The sequence below is a fragment of the Apteryx rowi genome, unplaced genomic scaffold (assembly GCF_003343035.1).
Source record: "Apteryx rowi isolate R43461 unplaced genomic scaffold, aptRow1 scaffold_753, whole genome shotgun sequence".
NCBI classification, from domain to species: Eukaryota; Metazoa; Chordata; class Aves; order Apterygiformes; family Apterygidae; genus Apteryx; species Apteryx rowi.
In genome coordinates this window covers 155799-177047 of record NW_020451042.1, presented here as the reverse complement: position 1 = coordinate 177047, position 21249 = coordinate 155799, and the positions used below count along the sequence as shown (strand labels likewise).

Genomic DNA, 21249 nt, shown 5'->3' with positions numbered 1-21249 from the left:
CAGAAGCACGGAGGTCCTGGGCAGGCTGCACATTATGCCAGGCCCACGAGGACACAAGGGCACCACGGCAGGGCCCGGAGGTCCCTGCGGATGGGGCTGGTGGCCAGCAAGGAGCCGGCCCCGCCGCCGGGGTCTCTGCCGCCGCTCACCAGGTGTTTGCAGACGTTGTTCATGAACTCCCCGTAGTGCAGGCTCCTGTCCTCCCGCAGGTGGTTCAGGAACATGTCGCAGAGCCCCTCGCAGCCCATGTTGGGGCCRCACATGCGCAGAGCAAACTTGCAGGCCTGCGGCGCAGAGAGGGGGAGGCTGCAGCAGGCATCCGAGAGCTCGACGCCTGAGCAGTCTCCCCAGGGCAGGCTGCCCCACGCCAAGGTGAAGGACCTCGGCATCCGCCAGCCGGCACGGGACAGGACGCCAGCGGTTGCCAACCAAGGGCACTTACTTTGACCACCTCTGGCTTTGGGTCTTGGAGATGGAGCAGCAGCGTCACCAGCCCATTGAGGATCTGCTCGAAGAAGACTTCACAGTTGCCGTCGCTGAATTTAGTCAGGTTGCCAAAGAGCACGATGGATGACTTGCGGAGGTCGGGCTGCTCCTGCAAGCGGAGGGGACGAGGAGCTGTCGGGGGGGGACCGGCCGCCCGTGCCCCCCAGGGCTGAGGGCAGGCTCCATTTGGGGTGTAAATCCACCCAAAGGGCCCCTCTACTTCCCAGTCATCTCGCTGTCCATCCTTGGCTCCCCGCTCGGAGCCCACCAGAGCACGGCGGCTGGGAGCGCCATGCGCCTGGACCTCCTCCCACCCGGCCCCACTGCGCCGGCCGCGGCAAGGAAGGAGCCGTGCGGTGCCCGAGAAGAGCCCTGTGCTCCTGGTCCCACCCCTCCATCGAGCAGGCTCCGGCTCGCTCCGGACAAGGCGTTCAACGCGCCGACCACCGCGCCAGCTCCACCTCGCCGGGGCTCCTCCTTACGCTGTCGAAGAAGGGCCGGATCCTGATCGCAATGTGGAGGAGCATGGACTGGACRTCTCTCTCCTCCACGTGATCCAGGAGCTTGGAGAGACTGGACATGGCCTCCAGCGCGACCAGGTTGTGGGGATCGTCCTTGTCATCCATGCCGTTGACCATGGAGGCCAGGAGCTTGGCCCCATGCTTCCGCACCTGCAAGGGAAGAGCGAGCAGGAGCAGAGCGAACCAGCCGCGCGTCCGCTGCTCGTTCGCCCTCCGGATTTCCCAACGGAAACCTCCCAGCAGCCACCAAGCCCCGCAGGCTGGGACGGGCCGTTCCCACCGCTGCCCGGGCCGTGCCGTGCTCCGGCCCTTCCTCGCCCTCGCCGGGGCGCTTGGCTCGTGCTTCCCTTCGGCTCGCGCAGCCCGGAGCACCGGATGCTATTAGAGCGGCGACTCCGACGGGGCTACGCCAGCGGAAAGGTATTTTTAGTAGCTGCTTATGTTTTAGCGGCAGATCACAGTAGCTTATTGTCTGTCTCGGGGCTGACCCGCCCGCGACCCCTTCCCGGCGTTTGGAGCGGGACGCGCGCCGGAGCGYGGCGCCTGCCAAGCGGATTAGGAACCAGGTAGAGGAGCGGAGGCACCAGGCCGCCCCGCGCTCCCGCGCCGACAGGGCTTTGCAGCGCCGGCCCCGCTCCCGCGCAGCAGGAGGGTGGGAGCAGCCRCTGCCCGGATCCCTGGGAAGGACTCTCCCGGAGCAGGGAACATCGAGCTGGCTCTTACCTTTTCCGGCGCCCCGGAGGAGATGTTGCCCAGCCCTCGGAGAGCCAGCATGCGCACTGACATGCAGGGGTCCTTCTGCCGGCCCGTCATGTTATCCATCATGGTCTCCAGCAGGATCAGGTCATTCACCACGTTGCTATTAAGGAGCTGGAGCAAAGAGAGCCTCGGCGTCAACAGGACGGTAATGCCCCCAAATCGTGACGGAGATTACGTCTGCGTCTCGGATGCTCTTACTCCTTTCCAGAGGGAAAGAGCCCGGGGCGGATTTGATTTGCTCCCCAGCTCTACATACGCATCATCCAGAGACGCGACTGGAGGAGCCCTCGGCCCTTACACCCCAACCACGCGCTCAGGCTTGGGGAATCTGCAACGATTTCCAACACGTAAATCGAGGAAATCGAGCACCGAAGCAGCAGCAAGCCCAGCCGAGCACTGACAGCCAGCAGAAACCCAACAGCTTCTCGCTTTGGGGTGGAGGCCAGCACCCACGTGGAAGCTGGACCACTGGCCCCCGAGATCCCCTTCCAGGTGAGATTAGGACAGCTAGGAAAACCACCGGAGTTCAGATTAGGACTGTGATTTATGCTCTTCTGTAGTCTTTTGCTTCTATATCGTTACCTACCAGCCCCAAATCCTTGAATCTTAAACCTAAAGCCGTGCTTTGTTTTGCTGCCAGGTCGGTGCCACCTCCTTCGGCCGACGTTTCCCCAGCTCGGTCGAGGGCAGCTGCCAAGGGGGCACCAAGACACGCCAGGGAGCGAGACACCCGCGGCCTGGGGATGTTTAGGGAGACCCCGGGCTGCAGCGCATCCTCCCGCTCTGCGGAGAGGCCCAGCGGCTCGCTGGGAAGGAGCGCCCTCCGGATGACGGAGCGGCCCGGGGCGGAGGGATCGCTCCCTGCTTCCCACCGCCCCTACAGCGCCAAGCGCTGCCCTGGAGCCCCCCGCGCAGGGGGCATCCCCGAGCGACTTCGTAGCAGCAGAACCAGAGCTTTTGGCAAGCGGCTCCTCGCCTGGAGCCCGGGGAGCGCTCGGAGAGGCGCTTATAGAAGCTGGCCAGGCATGAGTTCAAGGAGACTATTTCAGGAGAGCTGGCTAACCGAAGGCTGCAGGGCTGCTCTCCCGCTGACCCTCGTAACCGAGCCCCCGAGTCGCCGGGAGAGCCGCATGCGCGGAAGCGGGATGAGCTCCAAGGACCGGTGCGCGCTCTCCCGGCGGAGCCCAGCTCCTCCCGCAGCCATCAAGCTCCCCGCGTGACGAAAAGGGACGTTAATCGCCTGCAGCGGCGCGGCCGGCGCCGACCCGGCTCTGCAAGGRGGGGGCTCCCGGGGGGGACAGGGAYCCCGCRGCCGGGGAGTCCCGGGCATGCATCCCGCATGCAAACCCCGGCGGAGCCCCAAAGCGACACCCGGGGCTGGAAGGAAACCTCGCGGGACGGCGCAGACCCTGCTGCGGAAAGGCCGCGGCGGACGCCCCAGGTCCCCTCTGCTAGGGCCCGGCGGCCGTTTCCCCGCCTCGCCTCCGCTGTCGTCTCCGTCGCTGGCGCGGCCGGGAGAGAAGGGACTGAGCTCTCACCTCATCAGTTCTGAGAGAGGGAGACACAGGCATTTGCTTCCTTCCCCTCCAGCTCCACGGTGAGGCAAAGCTGCTATTTTAAACCCTTTAAGGATGCAGGGAGCCAACCGCACTCCAAAACTAAAGCAGATTCTGGGACAGGGTCCAAGAGCAGGGCCATCGGCTCCCCCAGCCAAACAGAAAATAAAAACAGTGCCTTAATCCCAGGCTGCTTAAGCAGCTGAGAATTTAAAAGGTGGTTTATAAGCAGGGATATAGTTCTGCGCCGCTGGCATAAGGTGCTCCTTTATGTAACAGAAACTACTCGAGCGGCCCAGGGCTTTAAGGTGGTACGCGCGGAGCGATAGCGTTACCGTCTGCTGGCCGCGGCGCTGCCCCGCGCCGGAGGAAAGGACTTGAGTCACTTCATTCCTTAAGGTGGTACGTAAGGAGAGAGTTATGGTTTGCTGGCTCATCGCAGCGATGTGCTAAGAGTTGGACTCCTGCAAGCRCTCCGCTGCCATCCCCGCTACCAGAGGGCCGGGAAGCCGACGAGGACAGCGCGCGGCTGCGGGTTTAACCCTCGGGGTCTCAGCCCGTTTCCCGCAGGGATAACGCCGCGGTCGAGCCCGGAAGACGGACGGGAGGCAGCCCACGAGTCGCCCCCCCACCGCGACGCTGGCCGGTCTCACCTCCGCCAGGAAGGCCGTGGTGGTGATCCGCTGGTTGTCCAGCACGCTGTTCAGCGYCGGCATGAGGTTCTTCACGATCAGGGGGAGCCTGGGGCCGGCGTGCTGCGCCATCGCGCTGCAAAGACAACGGTCCCGCGTCACCCCGCTCCGTTTGGGGGGGTTCAGCCTTGGCAAAGAGGTTCGAAACCCAACGGCACGAGGAACCACCATCCCACCGCACCACGGAAGCGGGAACTGAGCCGGTCACCCCGTGCTCTCCGAGCTCCGCTGCCTGGAGCTAACGGGTGGCCCGCGGACCTCCGACAACTTCGAGGCAGCCGCACAGCCCCCACGGGCCAGCCCGCCTCCCCACTCGCTGCCCTCTGCTCCGGCGGAGCAGCCGGACCCGAGGCAGCGMCGGGGACGGTGGAGCAGCAGCTTTGCTCACCCTGCGCCTGCCCCCAGCTTAAGCTCACGCTTCGCTCGGGCGGCTGCGGGAGAGCYGGTTGAACCCCTGGGAAGAGGAGACGCTGGGAATAACCCACGCAGCCAAGAGCCGGCATCGCCTCCTCATCCGGGGACGAGTTCCGGGGCAGAGCCGGCGCCGGGGACACGCCGGGCACCGCGACCACAGTGGCCCCTGCAAGGAGCCGGCTCCGGCAGACCGCGGCTGGGAGGGACGGGCTTTGTTTCGGATGAGACGCTCTCGAGTGTCTGGGAGGTTCAATACAGCTTTTTTTTTTTTTTTGCAAATACTGGAAAATCCCAAACCAGTCGTCTCCTCCGCAGCCGTCCAAGAGCTATTAGCCGCGCTGGGCGGAGGGAAAGCTAAGTCCCCGTCCGAACCAAACCCCGCCAGCGGCCTCGACGCGCCGCAGCGCCCGGCGCCGGCAGCTCACCTGGCGAGCGCGGCGATGCCGTCRTGGTGCCGCTCGGCGCTGGCCATCAGCTCCCAGCCTCCGGCGCTGCCCACGGCCCGGGCCACCTCCTCGCTGCCGCCCCGCGCCAGCATGGCTTGCAGCGTCTCCACGGCGCAGCTGGGGAGAGAAGCGCCGCGCCGTGAGCCCCGTGGCATGGCACGGCGTGCACGGCACGGYACAGCACCGCACGGCGTGCACGGCACGGCATGCACCGCACGCGGCGAGCAGCGCTGCCAGCCCAGCGGGGGGGGGGTCCGGCGTTCCTCGCCGCAGCAAATTAAGAGGGAATTTCTCGCAAAGCGGGGGGCGTTCGGAGGCGTCAGGGTACTTGAGGACTGCKTGAGTTATGCGAGGGCTTTAGCGGGAGTGAGACAAAGCCGTAACTCACTGCTACTTCCATTTGCACCGTGACATTTGCCATTAAAGTGATCCAAGACAATAGGCTGAAAAGTAAAGAAGTCCAGAGCTACTTTAAGAAGGGTTTTTTTTGCATTAATATTTTATAGGTAGGGATTATTTTGCTGCAAGCACAGAGCAACATATGGGAAACATACATTATCCTGTCAAAACAAAACAAATATTAGTAATGGATAAATCTTAGGCTTCGATACGAGCAAGAGGAACGTATTTGCCACACGCACATGAAGAAAACACCACTCCAAGAGCATCTCAAAGGGAAGGTCTTTAAGCTTACGACTTGGGGTCCCGCTATTTTGGCTTCCCGGAGAAGGGGGTCAAGCTGCCACGACAAGGACCGGCGCTCGGAGGGACGGTCGCCCCTTTGGCATGAGCTCCGGGAGCCTACGGCATCCGGGGCTGCTTCTGGGGCTCCGCCACGGCCACATGCTCCAGCAGCCACGACTGCAGAAGACCCAAACAACCCCCAGCTTTCCTTAATGAAGGATATACGATCTCTCCTCTACCGCGTCCAAAGTCAAGACTAATGATGGAAAATAAACACCGACCCACCGTATGTGCAAGGAAAATAAACCCAGGCTGGATTTCCTCCAAGGACAAGTGCCTCGAGGATCTACTCGCACAAGCAGAGCACCGTTCGGGGCCAAAGCTGAGCCTCTTCCAGGGACAAACGCACAAAGAGCGGAGAGGAAAGGAGACAAGCGAGAGGACGAAGCAGTTTTGCCGCCCTGCTTGGCGCAGCCGTTTCCACCGCCGGGCAGGAGCTCCGCTTTCCGAGCGCGGGGACGTCCCACCTCTCTGCAGCTTCGGCCCCTGGGCACCCTCAGCCGCATCCTCCGTGAACCTAGTGCTAGTAGTAGTTTGCTTTACTCTGGAAAAAGTCCTGCCTGGAAAGGGTCCTGTGCTCCTGCGTTATGAAGGCCACGGGACAAGAAGGAATTAATGACTAGTTAAAGAAAACCTTGGTGGAAGGATACTTCAGCCTATTCCCCCCCCCCACCATGCCAATCTGCCGGCACGGATAACAGTCCTGTTTTCACTTTCTTGGAGTCAAGCCACAGAGATCTGAAGGCTTTTCAACCGGTTTTCAGATGGAGACAGTCTTTACTGCAGCACGCACAGCTCTTCCGAGCCACCTTTAGTTTCCCTTTCTGAGGCCGCAGCAGAAATTGAGAGATGATATGCAAGCGTCTTCATTTGGAGAGGTTTTCACACATAGCAAGGGGTTAGTCTCCGACCTCAAGTATTCCTTCCCGCAGCTTGGAACCAAACCCAGCCTTCCCGCTCGTTAAGGCAGCCAGCGCAGCGGGAGCGCAYGATGCACCTTTCACGTACGCCTGCCCGCTCGGGAGCCGGATACCCCATAGCCCTTCCAGCTCAACACGTCCAGCTCGGCTCGCTCCCCCATGGCCCGAGGACACGGCGGGATCTCGAGTATTTTTTCTCTTGCAGCATAAGAAAAGGGCAATAAAAAAGCCCCCCAGGAGATGCCGATAGAAGACGCAGCCCAACGAAGGCTCGACGAGCTTCCCATGGGTCTTCCTTCGGCCGCGCCACCCAGCTTTGCATCAGCACGCGCGCAGGCCATCGCGTTCGGGATTGCGCCGGGCTCCGTTTGGAGGTGCAAAGCCCCCGCTGGGAGATCCAGGCACCCCGTCGAGTCTCGGCGAGAGGGTTTTGCTCAGATCCACCCTCCGCAGGGTGGACGGGATGGCGCGGGCAGGACGAGGTCCATCGGGCACCACCACCAGCGCGGCGCGTCCCCAGCTCGGCTGCGGCTCTTCGCCGGGCCGGCAGCTCCATCCAAACCTCCCCGAGAGGCTTCAGCTCTCGGCCCGCAGCTCCCGGCTCTCCCTCTCCGTTAGCGGGGGCGAAGCGGCAAGGAGCAAGGGCAGCCGGTTAGCCGCTGCGCAAACAGGCTATTCCTGCAAGACAGATGGTTCAAGCCGCTCATTCACAAGGTTTGCTTTTTCCAGTGTCCTATAGACACTTCCTTCCTTTCCAACAAAAGCCTGTGTCTTCCAAACCCTCTTTCCTGCCAAGCTATCATATTCACCTTTACCATCTCTCTTTGGCATTTAAATATCATGAAGACTTAGAATTCAAAACGTGTACAGGAAATTACTTTGATATTGTAACCAGCTCCTGGGACAAGGCTGGAATTTCACATCTCCGCGTTTTTTTTTCTGCACGTTGGACAAAGACAATTCCCTCTCCATCCGTCAGCAATGACTGCACGGATGCCGAGCCGCAGCTACCTGCCCGCGCCCACGCGGCAAGGGCAGGCGCGCATCTCGGAGCGGAGCCGTATGCCGTTCCCTGCCCCTTCGATCAGGACTAGGCGTTCTCAGAAGTAGCTAGCAAGACACGACCCCTCTTCCCGCTCCCAAAAAAAACGGTGACATCACCGGCACACTGGTCGCTGCGATGCACAGCCAGGACGACATCGCTGCCTTGCAGCAACACCCGCGAGATCAAGCAGAGATCTGAGAAACGGCGTAAGGAAACCCAACGCAGGCGCAAGCGTGCCAGCCTCCGGGGACACGGTTCGGCGGAGCTCCCTTCCCGGGATCGGCCGGACACCGGGCAGAGGGACGCTCCCACCCCCCCCAGGTCGGGGTCCAGGCCGCCGCTGCGATGCACATGGACTGGTCTGGTCCTGGCTCCGACACGGAAGCTGCCGGCCACGGACGGCGCGGCACATCCCGGTTTTGCRTCCCAATGCTGTCCGGAGTCCAGAYGCTTTTGGAGGAAGAGCRGYAGTTTCTGGCTCCTAGGCCTCCTTCCCTGGGAAGCAACCAGTCGCTTCAAGTTTTCTTAAGAACTGCTCRTGTTATGGTAAGGGGCCTGGCCGCGATGCGACCGTGCCTCTCTTCCAGGAGCCGTTAAGGGAACGGGCAGTTCTGGGCGCACGAGCCCAAAGCCGCAAAGGAAGCACAAGKGTCCGCTGCCGTCGGGAGATCCGCGGGAAGCCACCCTGCCCCGGCGCAGCAGGAACACCCCGGGGGAAGAGGACGAGCGTCACGAGCTCGGCCAGCGAGCGCCGCAGCAAGGCGAGCCGAGCTCGGCGTTAACCAGCCCGCTGCGCCAACGCGTCGGGGTTCTTTTAATTTTGCTCTAACATGTGGTCTAAATAAAACGCTARTCAGATAGCGGCCCTGCTATCCAGCATAACAACCTGTTTCCACTCATTACATCTCCSTGCTGGAAAAGTTACCCTCTGCATTAGCAGCAGCTTTCCGGGATGAGGACGGGGCCCACCACGGTACGTCTGGGCGGACGGCGGGTGCTGCTCGGTTTGTCCGACGCCTCCATTCCRGTCGTTCCGTTCGGTGCAAGGAAACGGCCTTTCTTCACAGTTGGGATTTGACAAATGAACTGTCAAGCGATGCTGGAGCCCTTTTAACTTGCTGCCACTTTGTTTGGTGTCTTTGCAGGCTCCTCCAGCCTTTTTTTTTTTTTTTTCCCCCAAGACTAATAATAGCCTGTAAAAAAAAACCCAACTCTGAAAAYCCGCAAGAGGATAAAACTCAGAAATGAGGGCACAGCTTCTTCCCCACAGGCCAGTCGAAGCTCCAGGGGAATCTTTAGGCACTTAGCTAACCATGGGCTTCACAGGTACGGGCAAGCACGTGGCTGAACGGGAGCAGCTTCAGCGGAGGGATCCCCYGCTCTCCCGAACGGCCCTTGCGCCTACAGCCCTCGCGCCTACAGCCCTCGCAGCGCCGCAGCGCCCTGCTGCTGCTCGCGCTGACGTGGGTTTAACCCCGACGTTCCCATAAGTTTATGGCACCTTAAAAAAAGCAAGTGCAAGTACCACTTGTAAGCTGGAAACTCCTAAGYCGCTTCTGCTTGGCCAGCGGAAGCGGTGCTGAAGCCTGCAGAGCCCCCGCCGGCACGACGCGACAGCCGGACTGTGGCGTGGATGGACGAGACATCCCGACTGGTGTCCGCTAGGATGACCGGGAGTCCCCAGCTGGGCAGAGCCGCTGCGCAYGGGAGCGGGGCTGTTTGCATCCCGCTCGCATCCGCATCGCCTGTGGATGCGGTGGAGACGAGTCCTGGTGCTCTTTCCTATGGACTGAAGCGTCTCGGACGCAGCACAGAGGTGCAGGAGAAGAGGGCAGCTGCCTAGCGCTGCTCAACACGGGCAGGCTCCTAGCAGGAGCACGGGGATTGAGCCCAGGCAAGAGTTGGAGAACTAACTCKTCACRCAAATCCAGCTTTTGGGAGAGCTCYGACGCCTGCGAGGAACAGGAGACTTGCRTACGTCAGCTGCCTTGACGTCCTTTCTCCAGGGCAGGACACTGCTTGCGTCGCCTCCGCAGGCTCCCAGCTCCAGCAGTCCTGCCGTACCACGGATTACGGCCCAACGTCACGCTCCCGGGAGGCGACTCGCCGAAGCCTGGGGCAGGAGGACTCCTCCAGCCCACCTAATGCGTGCGCCGGCTTCAGGACTTCCCGCCCTTCCCGGCACCGCGGCTGGCCATGCTGGAAGCGCCGATGAGCGGGCTCCAGCTCGCGGGCTCAGAGTCCCACACGGCCTCTCCTTCGCAACGCGAGCTATAGCCCTGCACCAAATCCAGCGGGACTTGCCTATTTCTGCTACCCTGCACGGACCGTTTACCCCACCTCTGACGAAGAGGCGCTAATGTTGTGCGCAGTCCTGGCTGGAAGGAACCAAACGGTTACGGTTTCGCTCAAGTCAGGATAACGTGGCCAGAAGCCGAGGGGAGGAGAAGCTGAACTACCCGGCACCCTGCCGGCAAGAGCTCCTCGCRCGTGAAAGGAGGTCCCACCTTTGCAGAGATCCCTAGCACCACGGATACGAGCACGCGCTCCCAGCTCGCGAAGGAAGAGCTCGTTACAGGCAACACCGTTAAATTTCAAGGCAAAGCCCGAGCTGCCCAGAAGCCACCTCGCATCCACGTGTCGCTGGGAGCGCAGCGTAGCGCCAGCCTGGCCGCGGCACATCCCACTGCCAGCCCTCTGCCAGACGGACCCAAAGCGCCGCAGGAGGACCAGCCTTAGCACCGCCGTCCGCACGCGGCGGAAGGCAGCGCGGCCCCGTTTTGCTTGCTCGAGCAGCYGGCGATCCGTCGTGGCCGAGGCACGCCGCAGCCGTCGACGCCGGGAAGCCGAGAAACTTCCTTCCAGCCTCCCCTCCTCATTCTTTGAGGAAGCGACCCGTCTCCCCCACGAAACCCTAACCGGCCTCCGACGTGCCCAGGCAGTCCCTCCGGGCCCCGCTCCTGAAAGCCAGCGGGGCTTTTTCGGGAGGCCGCGGCCGTAACCCAATACAGCCGGGCTCCGGCACTCGGGCTGCCGGAGCTCAGGAGCAAACCTGAGCCGCAGCCGGTTTAACGCTTCCCCATTTGGGGATTCTCGCTCTGCAGCAAAAGCCAGAGCCCTCAGCGCACGGCGGAGGTCGGGCCTCCGTACCGAAGGCGTTACGGCTGTCACCTGGCCGTCGGGCGCCGCAAACGCAGCRTTTATAAGAACGAAAACGAGTTGCACGTGGCGGGCGGGAGGGCGGCCGCGAGCCGTACCTGCAGGGCTCGAGGGTGCGGGGGGCCGTGCCGGGGCCGGCGCTCCTCCTCTCCCGGCTCTGCAGGTTCTTCGGGAGCTGAACACCCACGGTGCAGCTGACTCGCAGCAGGAGAGTCACAAACAACTGCGGGTAGAGTCCCAGCACCGCCGCCCCAGACTCGGGAGCAGACATGATCTCATGCAGCGCGCACGTGGCCTGCGGGGAGAGCRAGAGGAGAGCGCGCCGCAGGAGCGGCTTAGCCGGGGATCTCCCACGCCGCCGCCCTCGGCTCTGTTGGTAAATAACCCAGCAAACGCTGCCAGCGAGGCGGCTGGGGCTTTTCCCCCCCTCCTCCCCGCTCCCGCGACGCGGGACCTAACGAAGCGCTCGGCTCTGCTGCGGCGCAACCCCTCCGTATCCCAAACACCGCTCCGTCGGAGCTACAGATGCTATTAAAAGCGCTGCTCTCCTGGAAACCTGGATGTTTCTGGCTGGGGGAAGGCAAGTTTGAAGTCTGTACCTGGGGAAGGGGAGCAGACCCACAAGCTCAGGTTTCACGGGCAGGAAGACAACACGTACGCTGCGTTTGCAGAGCCCTATTCCGGCCAATTTAAAAAGCCGTAATTACACGGCACAATATACAGGGGTGTTAAAAACAGAGCGGGGAGGGGAGGAGTGTTTGCTTTCGGTGCGACCGACTCTGTACCATCTGCATTTGGTTCTTCAGAGGAGGAGGAAATTTTCACAGCTGCTTTACTGCTTAGAAAGCTGCCAAGCTGGGTTTATTTTTCTGAAGGGATAAAATGCAAAGTGGTTTCCCTTGAGGACGGACACCTGAGAGGCTTTTTACGAGCCTGCGGATTAGCTCTAATAGGCATTACACAGCGATGCGTTATTTCCAGAGTCCACGCCTGGCACAAGCCCCCGAGCCAAGGAAATGAAAAAAGCATTCCAGGTGGAGGTGTCTGGAACGGCATCTTCAGCGGCGGCCTGGAGCCCACCGCCGCCGGGACGCGCGGCCCCGCGCCGCGGCACTTACCGCCAGAGGGAGAGGCGTCGCGACGCGCTCGGAGCTGCTCCCCAAGAGGAAGCACTTGCTCTCCTTGTAGGGCACGTCCCTGTTCACCTTTTCCAGGAGCTGCTCCAAGATCTGCGCGGTGAGGGTCGGCTCCGTGGCCAGGGACCTCCACATGGTGCACGTGTGGCTGGAGGAGAAGAGAGGAGAGCGCCGCTTTGGCACCGGCTGCCATCGCTAATTTGCTGCTGGCTCCTCCGCCTCGAGCGGCAGCAAGCATCACCCTCCTCCCCGTATCGGGGAACACCTGGGTCACATCATCCACCGCGCAGAAACACAGGCGAGCGGCAGCCAGGCAAAGCCAGCGCGGGGAGATGGGAGAACCTGCGGAGAGGAGAACCTGCCCTGCCGGGAGGTCCTCAGCTCACACCGGCACCGCAGCGGCCAGGGAGGGGAATATCGCAAATGAGCAATTGCAGCCTCTGCTGGCAGGCGACCCCCAAAGCTCCCCCCCGCGCCGCCACAAAACCCAGCCGCGCTCGGCTCTCCGGAGCCAGATTTGCTCCTTCGCTGCGAGCGCCTCCAAGCCCGGCCGGCAGCTACCCGGCTGCCCTAAAGGCGACTCTTAACGGCGAGTGGACGGGCTGATCCTTGAGCGCGCAAAGGAAATTCCAGCCGGGTCTGATTACTGGCATAAGGAGCCAGAAGATTAGCTGCAGCTTAAGCGAAAGCCGCTTTGAAGCCCAGGCGCTGGCGGAGCACGTGCGCGCCGCCGCGGGGCGAGCCGGGTACCTGTCGAACGGCAGCGAGCTGCCCAGAAGGCTGGACACCACCACGCTCTTGTGCTGGGAGGCCAGGATGTAGACGGTCTGCTGGGCCGCCTTCCTGACGTGCTCCTCATCCACCTCCTGCAGCTTGCTGTGGATGATGCTCATGATGTCGGGCACCTGAGGGCAGAAGAGACAGCATGCAGAACCACAGGGATCCTTCCTCCCCCGTCTGCCCACCCTGTCRCACAGGCGACGGACGACGCTGCAGAGCATTCCCCAGGGCAAAGAGGACCCACCAGCACGCGTTTAACCCCTGTGCTACGGCCTCCCGCCAAGGCACACGCTAAACCCCAGCCTTGACGCACCGGCGCRGTTAGCGAGAACCTCAGCGAGCAAGTTCCTGGGAGGAACTCGAGCTGAACGCAGGGAGACACCTCAGCGCTCCCTGCRAGCTGTAAAACGCACGTTAAGACAAATAGGAAGTTCATGCACAGACCAGGCCTGGCAGCAAATTCCAGAGATTAAGCGCAGAGCAGCAGAGAGCTCCGTCCCCAGCTGCGCTCGGGWCTGCCCCACGGACTCCGAGGCTTAGCATCAGTTCAGATTTCAGGATCTGGGCTGGACTGGATCTGACCAAAAGGTGAGTCATGTAAGCTGGAGCAATCCCATGTAGGATAGAGGCTAATAGGTAGTGAGCAGGACTTTAGCAGAAGCTCTAGCGCAAAAGCAAGCCCAAGGAGCGGCTAGAGACCTGGTGTTTCCAATTACCGCCAGAGAAAGGGGGAGCTTAGCCCTAAAGGTAGTGGATTAGACAAAAAAAGCCTTCTGTGTCCAGCACCTCTAAGCTCTGCAAGTTTTCAGAGCTGCTTCCCAGCCAGGACCCCCGGGCTCCCCCCGAGCTTGCGAGGGTTTCACAGGGAGCAAAGCGAGCTTCTCTGAACTCCTCAACCCGYGCAAGAGCCAGAGCGCGGCAGGCCCCGCCAGCGGCAGGCGCCTCCCTACCGCGCAGCAGCCTTCCGGAGGCGCTCGGACGGAGGAGCGGAGCGCACGCGCCCGCGGGAAAGGGGGAAGGTCGGGAGCCACGGCGCCAATACGGCTTTGGGGCAGGCGTTGCTCCGGCCGGAAACCCAACGGCAGCGCTCGACGCGGGGTTCCCTGGGCGCGACACAGCTGCCGAGGGCTCGCGCCTTGCCRGGACGCCCCTGCCTGCACTGGGAAAGCCCGTCGCCCCCAGCAAACCGGCCGTGAGCTCCGCAAGCGGAACAGGGAAGAGGGAGGCAGCTCCAGGGCTGCTTTCGGACAGCGGAGGCAGCGCTGAGGCCGAGCGGTCGCTTACCTTCTCCTGCAGGACGCCTCCGCGCTCCTTGAGCAGGGAGTTGATCATGACCGTGGCCGCACGGGAACAGTTCTTATCGGGGTCCGCCAGCCCCTCAAACATGGCCAGCAGGAGGCTCATCAGCTGGTCGGGGGGGACGCGTTTCCCAATCACCTAGCCAGGATGGAGGACGACAAGCTGAGCTGAGCAACCCGTTTTGGTCACTCCTGGAAGAGACCGGTCCCTTCCGTGACACCATCGCAGCTCAGATGAAGGACRCCCTCTGCACAGGCTCCCCCAGCTCAACACCCAGGAGGAACCTCAAAACAGTGGTAAGAGAGGAGCAACGGCCACGCCACGACCCTCGAGGACAAGGGAGTCTGTCCACCTGCGCCACGGTGCTAACCAGCGCGGTCAGAGAACCCGGGGTCTCTTGGGACGGGTTAGGATAACGCAGCCAAGGCATTAACACTGCTCTGGCCACCACCCGTAAAGCTGCTTCCCCAGCTCTCACCACGCACTGTAGAGCGGCAACACTTCAGGAATAGCAGCTTTTCCAGAATAAAAAGATATCGCCAGCTTCTCCTCTATAGCTACAAGCCCTTCTGAACCAGAGCTTGCAGACCTCTCGGCACACAAAACAGCCAAGGAGGAGCTCACCCACGGAGCTCAGGAGCAGAGCTGATCACCCGCCTTCACTCCCCCCCATCCTTCACCACCAGGTCCTGTTCGTGCCGCTCAAATTACGGTGGTTTGAGAGCCACATTTGGACCAGCGATTGCACTGAACAGCTTTACCCACYGCACTGCCATAGCGGGAGCGAGCCAGGAGCCCTGCAGCTCCAACCCGAGCCAAGTGCCCCRTGCTTCGCAGAGACCTGGCCTCAATGCCGCGCTTCAGCTAGCGGCTTCTGCTGAGGGGCACAACGCGCCGCCACTGCGGTCCCACCAGTCACCCTCCGGAGCACACTGGGGTCCTACGCAGGTGCAGCGCGGCTGAGCTAGACCACCTCCGCGTTAGCTTTTAGACCGAAGTTGGCATCAAGTCCTCAGCAGCTCCTGCTCCGCAGCTCGACCACRCTGCAAAGAGCGGGGGCCACGCGGATTCGCCCTTCGCCTTACCGTGGCAATGTTGTTGCAGGTGTGGAAGAGAACAGTGAAGTCGGGCTCCTCCAGGCCTTTCTTCAGAGCTTTCAGCCCCTCCACCATCTCATCTCTGTGATCCCGGGCAAACCCTGCATTCAGGGGGAGCATTCCGTTAACAAATATTCCTCCTGCTTTACATGCCACAGTGCAGACACCCCAAAGGGACATGCAAACGCAGCAGAGCTGTGCTTTACTTGCAAGTTGGCCCAATTTTGGGACAGGAGCTGAGGAACTGAAGCTACTGCCAAGGGCCAGAAGCGCTTGCCCTGCAAGGGGCCGCACTGCTCCCGAGAAGAGAGCCAAGACAGAGTCCCTCCTGGCACCGCACGTGCTGCGCTTTCTCTCCATGCCTGTCTCCGCTCAGCCCATCTCAAGTGGAGGACTGACCTCTCCTGGAGAGAGCGGGAACGCCATGCGGAAAGGCAGGCTCGGAAACCTCGTCCTGCCACAGGGCTGGCTGCACGGAAGCGTTTGTGGAAAAAACTTCAAAATCCAAACCTTGCAAGTAGGAGCGCTTAAGCGATGTCCTACATCAGCCCCGATTCTGGCCATTCTGCAGCAAACTGTGCTCGCAGACRAATCCCTTGCGATCATGTACGTGAAGGTGTCAGGGGAGGGACAGGATTTGCATCCCTCTGCCCGGCAGCAGGGAAGGGGGCTCCTGCTGCTCTTGGCATCAACYGCCAAGCGTCCAAACTACTCCCCACGCGCGCACACACGCACCTACCTTCRTAGCACAGCTGTATATAGAGCAGGCAGTAGACGCAGTCGACAGCGTACTGGCGAACGCTGGCGAGGGAGTCCGAGCACCGCGGSGAGAAGAGCGCGATGAGCACGCCAAGGTTATAGAAGGGGATGACCGTCTGCAGAGGGAAGAAACACAGGTGACGCTAGCGAACCGGGGCCTCGGAGGGAAACGGGGGGCCGCCGCGGGCTGCTTCAAGGGGATGCAGCACCTCCTAACCGCTGCGAAGCCCACCCTTCCCCCTTCACAGGGAGGAACGCACGCGCGAGCCCTAGCAAGGCTGGCAGGAGCAGGGAAGAAAGATGCTTGAGCACTGTATTTACTCACGCTGACGTTCAGTTTGCCCAGGTAGAAGTCCAGCAAGGCAGCGCTGACCTCCACGGCTCGCTGGCGCTCGTGTTCTTTGCTGGATTTGATCCAGGGGCCTAAATGCTACGGGGGGGAAAAGCGTCAGAAGTGAGAGCAGCACCTGCAGGAGGGGACCTGGGGTCACACTGGAGCAGACGTCACATGGAAAGACGACAGCCGGTCTCACTAATCCCTGTTCTGGGCCCAAAGCTGACTGCTGATACTTAACAGCTTCACCCATCTCTGCCTCGGGACCTCTGGTGCTCAGGCAAGGAGCTGGAATGGCCAAGCATGCCTGACCACGTCAGGAGAGCTCCGTCCTTGGAAGCAACTCAGCCACACACAACGCAAGCGTGAGGAAACCCAGCCCAGCCACCACGTGCGGCTGGGAGCAGAGAGAGGAGGTGGGAAAAGGCTTTAGCACTGCCTGGGCTTCCCCGCTCTTTCCCAGAGAGCCCACGCAAGCCAGGCGGCACCTACCGCAAACATGTCCTGCAGCCCATGAGGGGTCAAGTTCCTCTGCAGGAGGCTCTTCAGCAGGTCTTTGAGGGCACTGATGGTGTCACCATACAGCATCTAAGGAGGAAAGAGGTTTGATGACGGGCTACGCAAGCACTGCACCTCACCCCAGGGAGACAGACCGGGTATGCAAGGAGAGAGATCTCCCTCTCTGAACCTCTTCTCAGCTTAGGGGACTCTCTCAGCCGTTGGGTGACAAGGTACAGCCACCTCCAGCTTTAGCAGGAGGATGCAGCAGGGACCGAAACTCAGCTTGCAAAAATTCTCCTCAACTGGAACTGCCTGGGCTCATGGCAGGGTTCAGCAGAGCTTCTGCTTCAGCACAGACCGTCCATAAGGGAGTTTGGTGCATCTCCCGCTTGGGGATAAGTGCCAGCGAGCCCAGTCTGGATGAGCCCTTTGAAGATGTTTACAATGCCCTTTCAGTACTTATTCTGGGATAAATTCAAAAAAATCAGAATCTACGAAGCTTCACATAACGGAACGCAAGGAGAAAGGGATTATTAATGTGAAGTTTTAGGCCGAGCGCCCGCAAACGCTAACAGGGGATCATCACAGCCCCAACTCCTGCTTCACAGCTCACCTTGAAGGAATAGCAGCAGGCTGTACCATGGAGCACAGGGCTGCTCTGCAGCCACCCAGCAGCTGCAACAACTTCATTAGCAGCATGTTATTTTCATTCATTAAGCGCTCAGCCACAACTGAGAAGCAGCTGCAGCCTTTCAAAAGATGGTTATGCAAAGGCCCTTTCTACCCTGCAGGGCTTCCAGGATCATTTGATTTTTTCTCTAGGGAGTTCATGCTCTTATTAGCAGCATTTGGACTTGCTGATAAGCGCATATTTTCTCACTTGCTATCAGCGCACAGAAGGGCCAGGCTTTTTCAAGAGATAACCGAGCAGAGGAAATGATTGCAGCTTGCTTCCCCGAGGTGCCCAGCTGAATTGAAAACAGGCCACTGCAGCTGCGGATCCGCTGCCAGGGAGCTGCTCGGGCAACAGGACTCGATGGGAGTCACGGGGCCGCGAGAAGAGGTCCGCGCACCGCCCCGAAACCAGCGCCCTGGAGCATCCGTGTCACGAGCGACCTGACACAAGCTCGGYGTCTGCTTGGTGCTGCCAACGCCAGCCCGGAGCAGCCAGGCCTCCGAGCGGCGCTGCCGCTTCCCTGCCCGCCTCAGCCGGCCGGCACTCCGATACTCCACCTCCTTGTGCAAGGCATCCGTTACGTGTCCATCCCTCTCCTTCGCGGGGTCCAGCGGTGGAAGGGCAAGCACGCTAGCGAGGCAGGTATCGATCAGCTCTGTCCTGTCCGGGTCGCTGAGATGTGGCTCCAGGACGCTGATCCGCAGGTTAAGGAAGCAAGACAGATGGCTCAAGCGCCACAGGAGCGCCTTTCTTATAGGTAAGCCGGGAAGAACAGGGATTTCATCATGCATTCCTGCTGACTCAACTCCCTGTTCAGTGGCACCGGCTTTAACCGGACACAGGCAGAGCGTTCTCAGTATCTGTGTCAGGAGCCGTGACGTGCCGAAGTATTTTTAACAGCGGCTCAGAAGTCATCTTTGCATAACTGGGAGTGCAATGCCCTTGGCTCCGTTTTGCAGGAAGAACATCCATTGCAGAGGCCATAAGGGCCGGGCCGAGAGCGGTTATCGACGGGATCGCGGCACGCGGCGGACAGCTGGAAGCCGCACCACCCAGACAGGTTGGTCTTACCGTGTCTGGCACGGCTCTTCTAAGGTGCCCCCGAGGGGGCAGGATCCGCCTTTGGACCCGCGGGGCGGACGCGAAGCGCAGGTCAGGTTCGACCGGCGCATCAGCTCGCTGCGAGCCCTGGAAGCGGCTTGTCCCGCAAACACGGGCGCAGAGGAAGGATACACCAGGTAGGTGCAGGTGATCATCGCCCGCTGGCGGAGCGGCGTCCGCATCGAGTCCAGTGGTTCTGCTTTTATGAACTCCTGGAGCACAGGATAAGAGGTGACGGTCATTAAGGTCACATCCACCTCCCTTCCCACTCCGGACACGGGCCAAACGCGTGGCAGTGACTGCAAGCCCGCAGCTGCTCYGCGTTAGCCCGACATCCCTAATTCCCATGTTGCACAGCAATCCCGCACCCAGGACAACGCAGACCGGGAGACGGAGCACCGTCCCTCACTGACTGCAGGTCCGCTTTTGCTCCCGGGATGCTCCTGCATTCACCTCTCAGCAATTCGGGTTGGAAACCTTCTTCCTTCCAGTAACAGCACCCAACCCTTGCTCCCAGCAACCCCCGAGCCGGGCCACCTTCCAGCTTCCCAGAGTGTGCACTTACCACCATCTGGGCCACAAGCTCAGCTTTGCGGGAGAAGACGAAATCCCCACATTTCACGCCGTTGTAGATGGCCTGGCTGATCATGCAGATGCTCCGGATGAGGCACAGCTTCAGGGTCAGGTCCTGAGTGCAGAACCCAGAGCGAGAAGTGAAGGGCAGGTTCGCCGCGTAAGCATGATTTGTTCTCCCACCCAGCTTTGGTACCCCCTAAAAAACTGGTGCTCAGTCCTCTTTCCCTGGGCCATTAGCAGTGTGTGGGCTCAGCTCTCTCTGCTCCTTATCCAAGTTACGGGCTCTCTGGTGACCAGTGGAGCAGAAGGGCATCCCGTCCCAACTGGACGCCCCATAGGAGTAGACCAGCTGGACACCAGGAGCTTCCACCCAGGCAGCATATGGAAAGAGAAAATACTGCTGGGTCTAGCTCCTCCCCRGCGAGGCAGCATCCCCGAGCAAGCAAATGCTTGGGGTAACTCCAGAAAGCAAAATCCTGCTCCTCAGGGTTTCCAGAAGCTATTCCTCCTAGAGACCTCCTGGTCTGAGACAGCCATTACTTCATTTTGGACATCACAGACTCGAGAGGAGATACCAGTCGCTCCTGGAAGCCAATGGCTTTGCAGGCTGCGACCGGAGCCCCATCAAGCGGGGCGATCAGCTTGTCCCACTGCCCATCACTGAGCGCCGTGAGCAACCAAGCACCCTGGCACGCAGGGAAAGCTCCCGTCTTGTCCCGTTGCGGTGGATTAACGGCTTCCAAAGAGCACGCAACCCCTTGCAGCCTCATAGCAGGGCTGCCAGAGGGGTTAGCTGAGAGGGCACTTATTTCTTGAGATCCAGGAAATGGGGTAATAACTATTAAGGCCTGTTTATGCTCTTGTAGGTGCACAAGCCGAGACACGGCCCCGCGCCCCAATTAAAAGCGTTCCTTTCGTTCCAGCCCTTGACCACCCTGCTCCCAGGTGAGCCCGTAAAGGTGGCCATGGAGCCAGAAGAGCGCTTTCAAGTGAGAACGTCCCGAGTGCTCAGTGGCCGGAAAGACATTCTGCAGAAGCTGTTAGTGCCAACAGGAGCCCAGAAGGAAAACGCATTAGTGGAGCCTGGAGAAGGAGTCTCTTTGGCCTGACAGTTTAACTTCAACTTGACAAATGCCATTTTTGTTGTTCAGCCTTTTAAAAGTGAAATATATTTAAAAAATAGAGCCCCCAGCTCCCCCCAGGACAGTAATCTGTGTTTTAATATCTGGCCATTGAATGATTGTTCCAGGGGGAAGCAGGGAAATTAGTTTAGTGAATTTTAGCTGAGCTGTGGATTGTAGCTTGGTCTCTGGAGTCATTAAACTTCCCCAACTAAGTGCACAGGCAGGAGGAGATGGAGGGGCTGCCTGAAACTCTCTCTCCGTGGGCAGGGAAGATGAGCAGCTCGCCAAGCATGAGCGCTGCGTGCTCCGGAGCGGCTCCGGGGAGGGTACTGCCAGCCCTCCACATGCTTCCCAGGGTTTCTAGGGCAGGCACGGTTTGGGGCCAGCTCTTTCCTGCTAGAAGCGCAACCCCAGACTGGTTCCTTCCCACCTGGGGGCTACTCTGCAGAGCTCCTGCTGCCCCGAAAGCTGGAGAGCTCGTGGGAAGAGCGCATCTTCAGCGGAACGGGCTGGAAAAAGACAGGCTCGGGTTTGCCAGCAAGTTATAAGCTCTACCTGGGCCTTAAGCACTTATGGGAGACTAACGCAGCCTCTGGTCAGTTAAGCTCAGCTTTTCAACGCTACGGCAGCGAGCGACTGCAGCATATTTTCTCCTATGACTCCTGTCCTACCAGAAAGGCGTTTCTCACTTTCCCTCAACTGCGAGTCTTGACACTTTCAGGTGATCGCTCCAGCACTGAGAACCTGACTTGGGAGCTCAGGGTTCTCCCAAGTCCCCAAGGGCACAGGGTTGCTGCTGCAAGGACAGCGAGGGAGCTGCTCTCTAGGGGAATCCGGAGCAAGAGGCAGACAGAAATAGGAGGAAAGAGCAGAGAGAGTAGCTCAGATTTAATGCCTCACACTGTACCTTGGTTTCTACCTTTATTCCCAGAACCTGAACAAATAAAAAAAAAAAAAAAAACAAGACACATTAGCAATGCAGGGGTGGGAATGACTGCAGAGAATGACCTCCTCCCAAGGTCTGCCCGCAGATCCCAGCCAGGGTTTGGTCCAGGACCTTTCGGGTGGAGCTGGCTGCTCCAGCTCTCCCGGGTGTCTCGGGTCATCGGCCAGCTCTCCCTCTC

General features: G+C 60.5%; 1 protein-coding gene across 7 annotated transcripts in view; it reads right to left on the bottom strand.

The window, feature by feature from the left end:
- MROH1 (maestro heat like repeat family member 1) overlaps nt 1–21249 on the bottom strand; it is a 46325-nt gene that overhangs the window by 3685 nt on the left and 21391 nt on the right. For 5 of the 7 annotated variants that reach the window (XM_026088128.1, XM_026088130.1, XM_026088129.1 and 2 more), the window contains 18 exons: nt 21033–21059; nt 18991–19113; nt 18558–18637; nt 17882–18017; nt 16640–16735; nt 16139–16243; nt 15794–15929; nt 15043–15155; nt 13943–14095; nt 12629–12783; nt 11861–12026; nt 10841–11037; nt 4854–4991; nt 3976–4090; nt 1731–1877; nt 969–1157; nt 443–595; nt 150–284 (listed from right to left, as the gene is read on the bottom strand). In XM_026088128.1, the coding sequence (XP_025943913.1) occupies nt 150–284; nt 443–595; nt 969–1157; nt 1731–1877; nt 3976–4090; nt 4854–4991; nt 10841–11037; nt 11861–12026; nt 12629–12783; nt 13943–14095; nt 15043–15155; nt 15794–15929; nt 16139–16243; nt 16640–16735; nt 17882–18017; nt 18558–18637; nt 18991–19113; nt 21033–21059 (2364 nt within the window). Of the gene's footprint in view, nt 1–149; nt 285–442; nt 596–968; nt 1158–1730; nt 1878–3975; nt 4091–4853; nt 4992–6123; nt 7217–10840; nt 11038–11860; nt 12027–12628; nt 12784–13942; nt 14096–15042; nt 15156–15793; nt 15930–16138; nt 16244–16639; nt 16736–17881; nt 18018–18557; nt 18638–18990; nt 19114–21032; nt 21060–21249 lie in introns of those variants that run through there. The other 2 variants (XM_026088133.1, XM_026088134.1) reach the window with 2 other exon arrangements.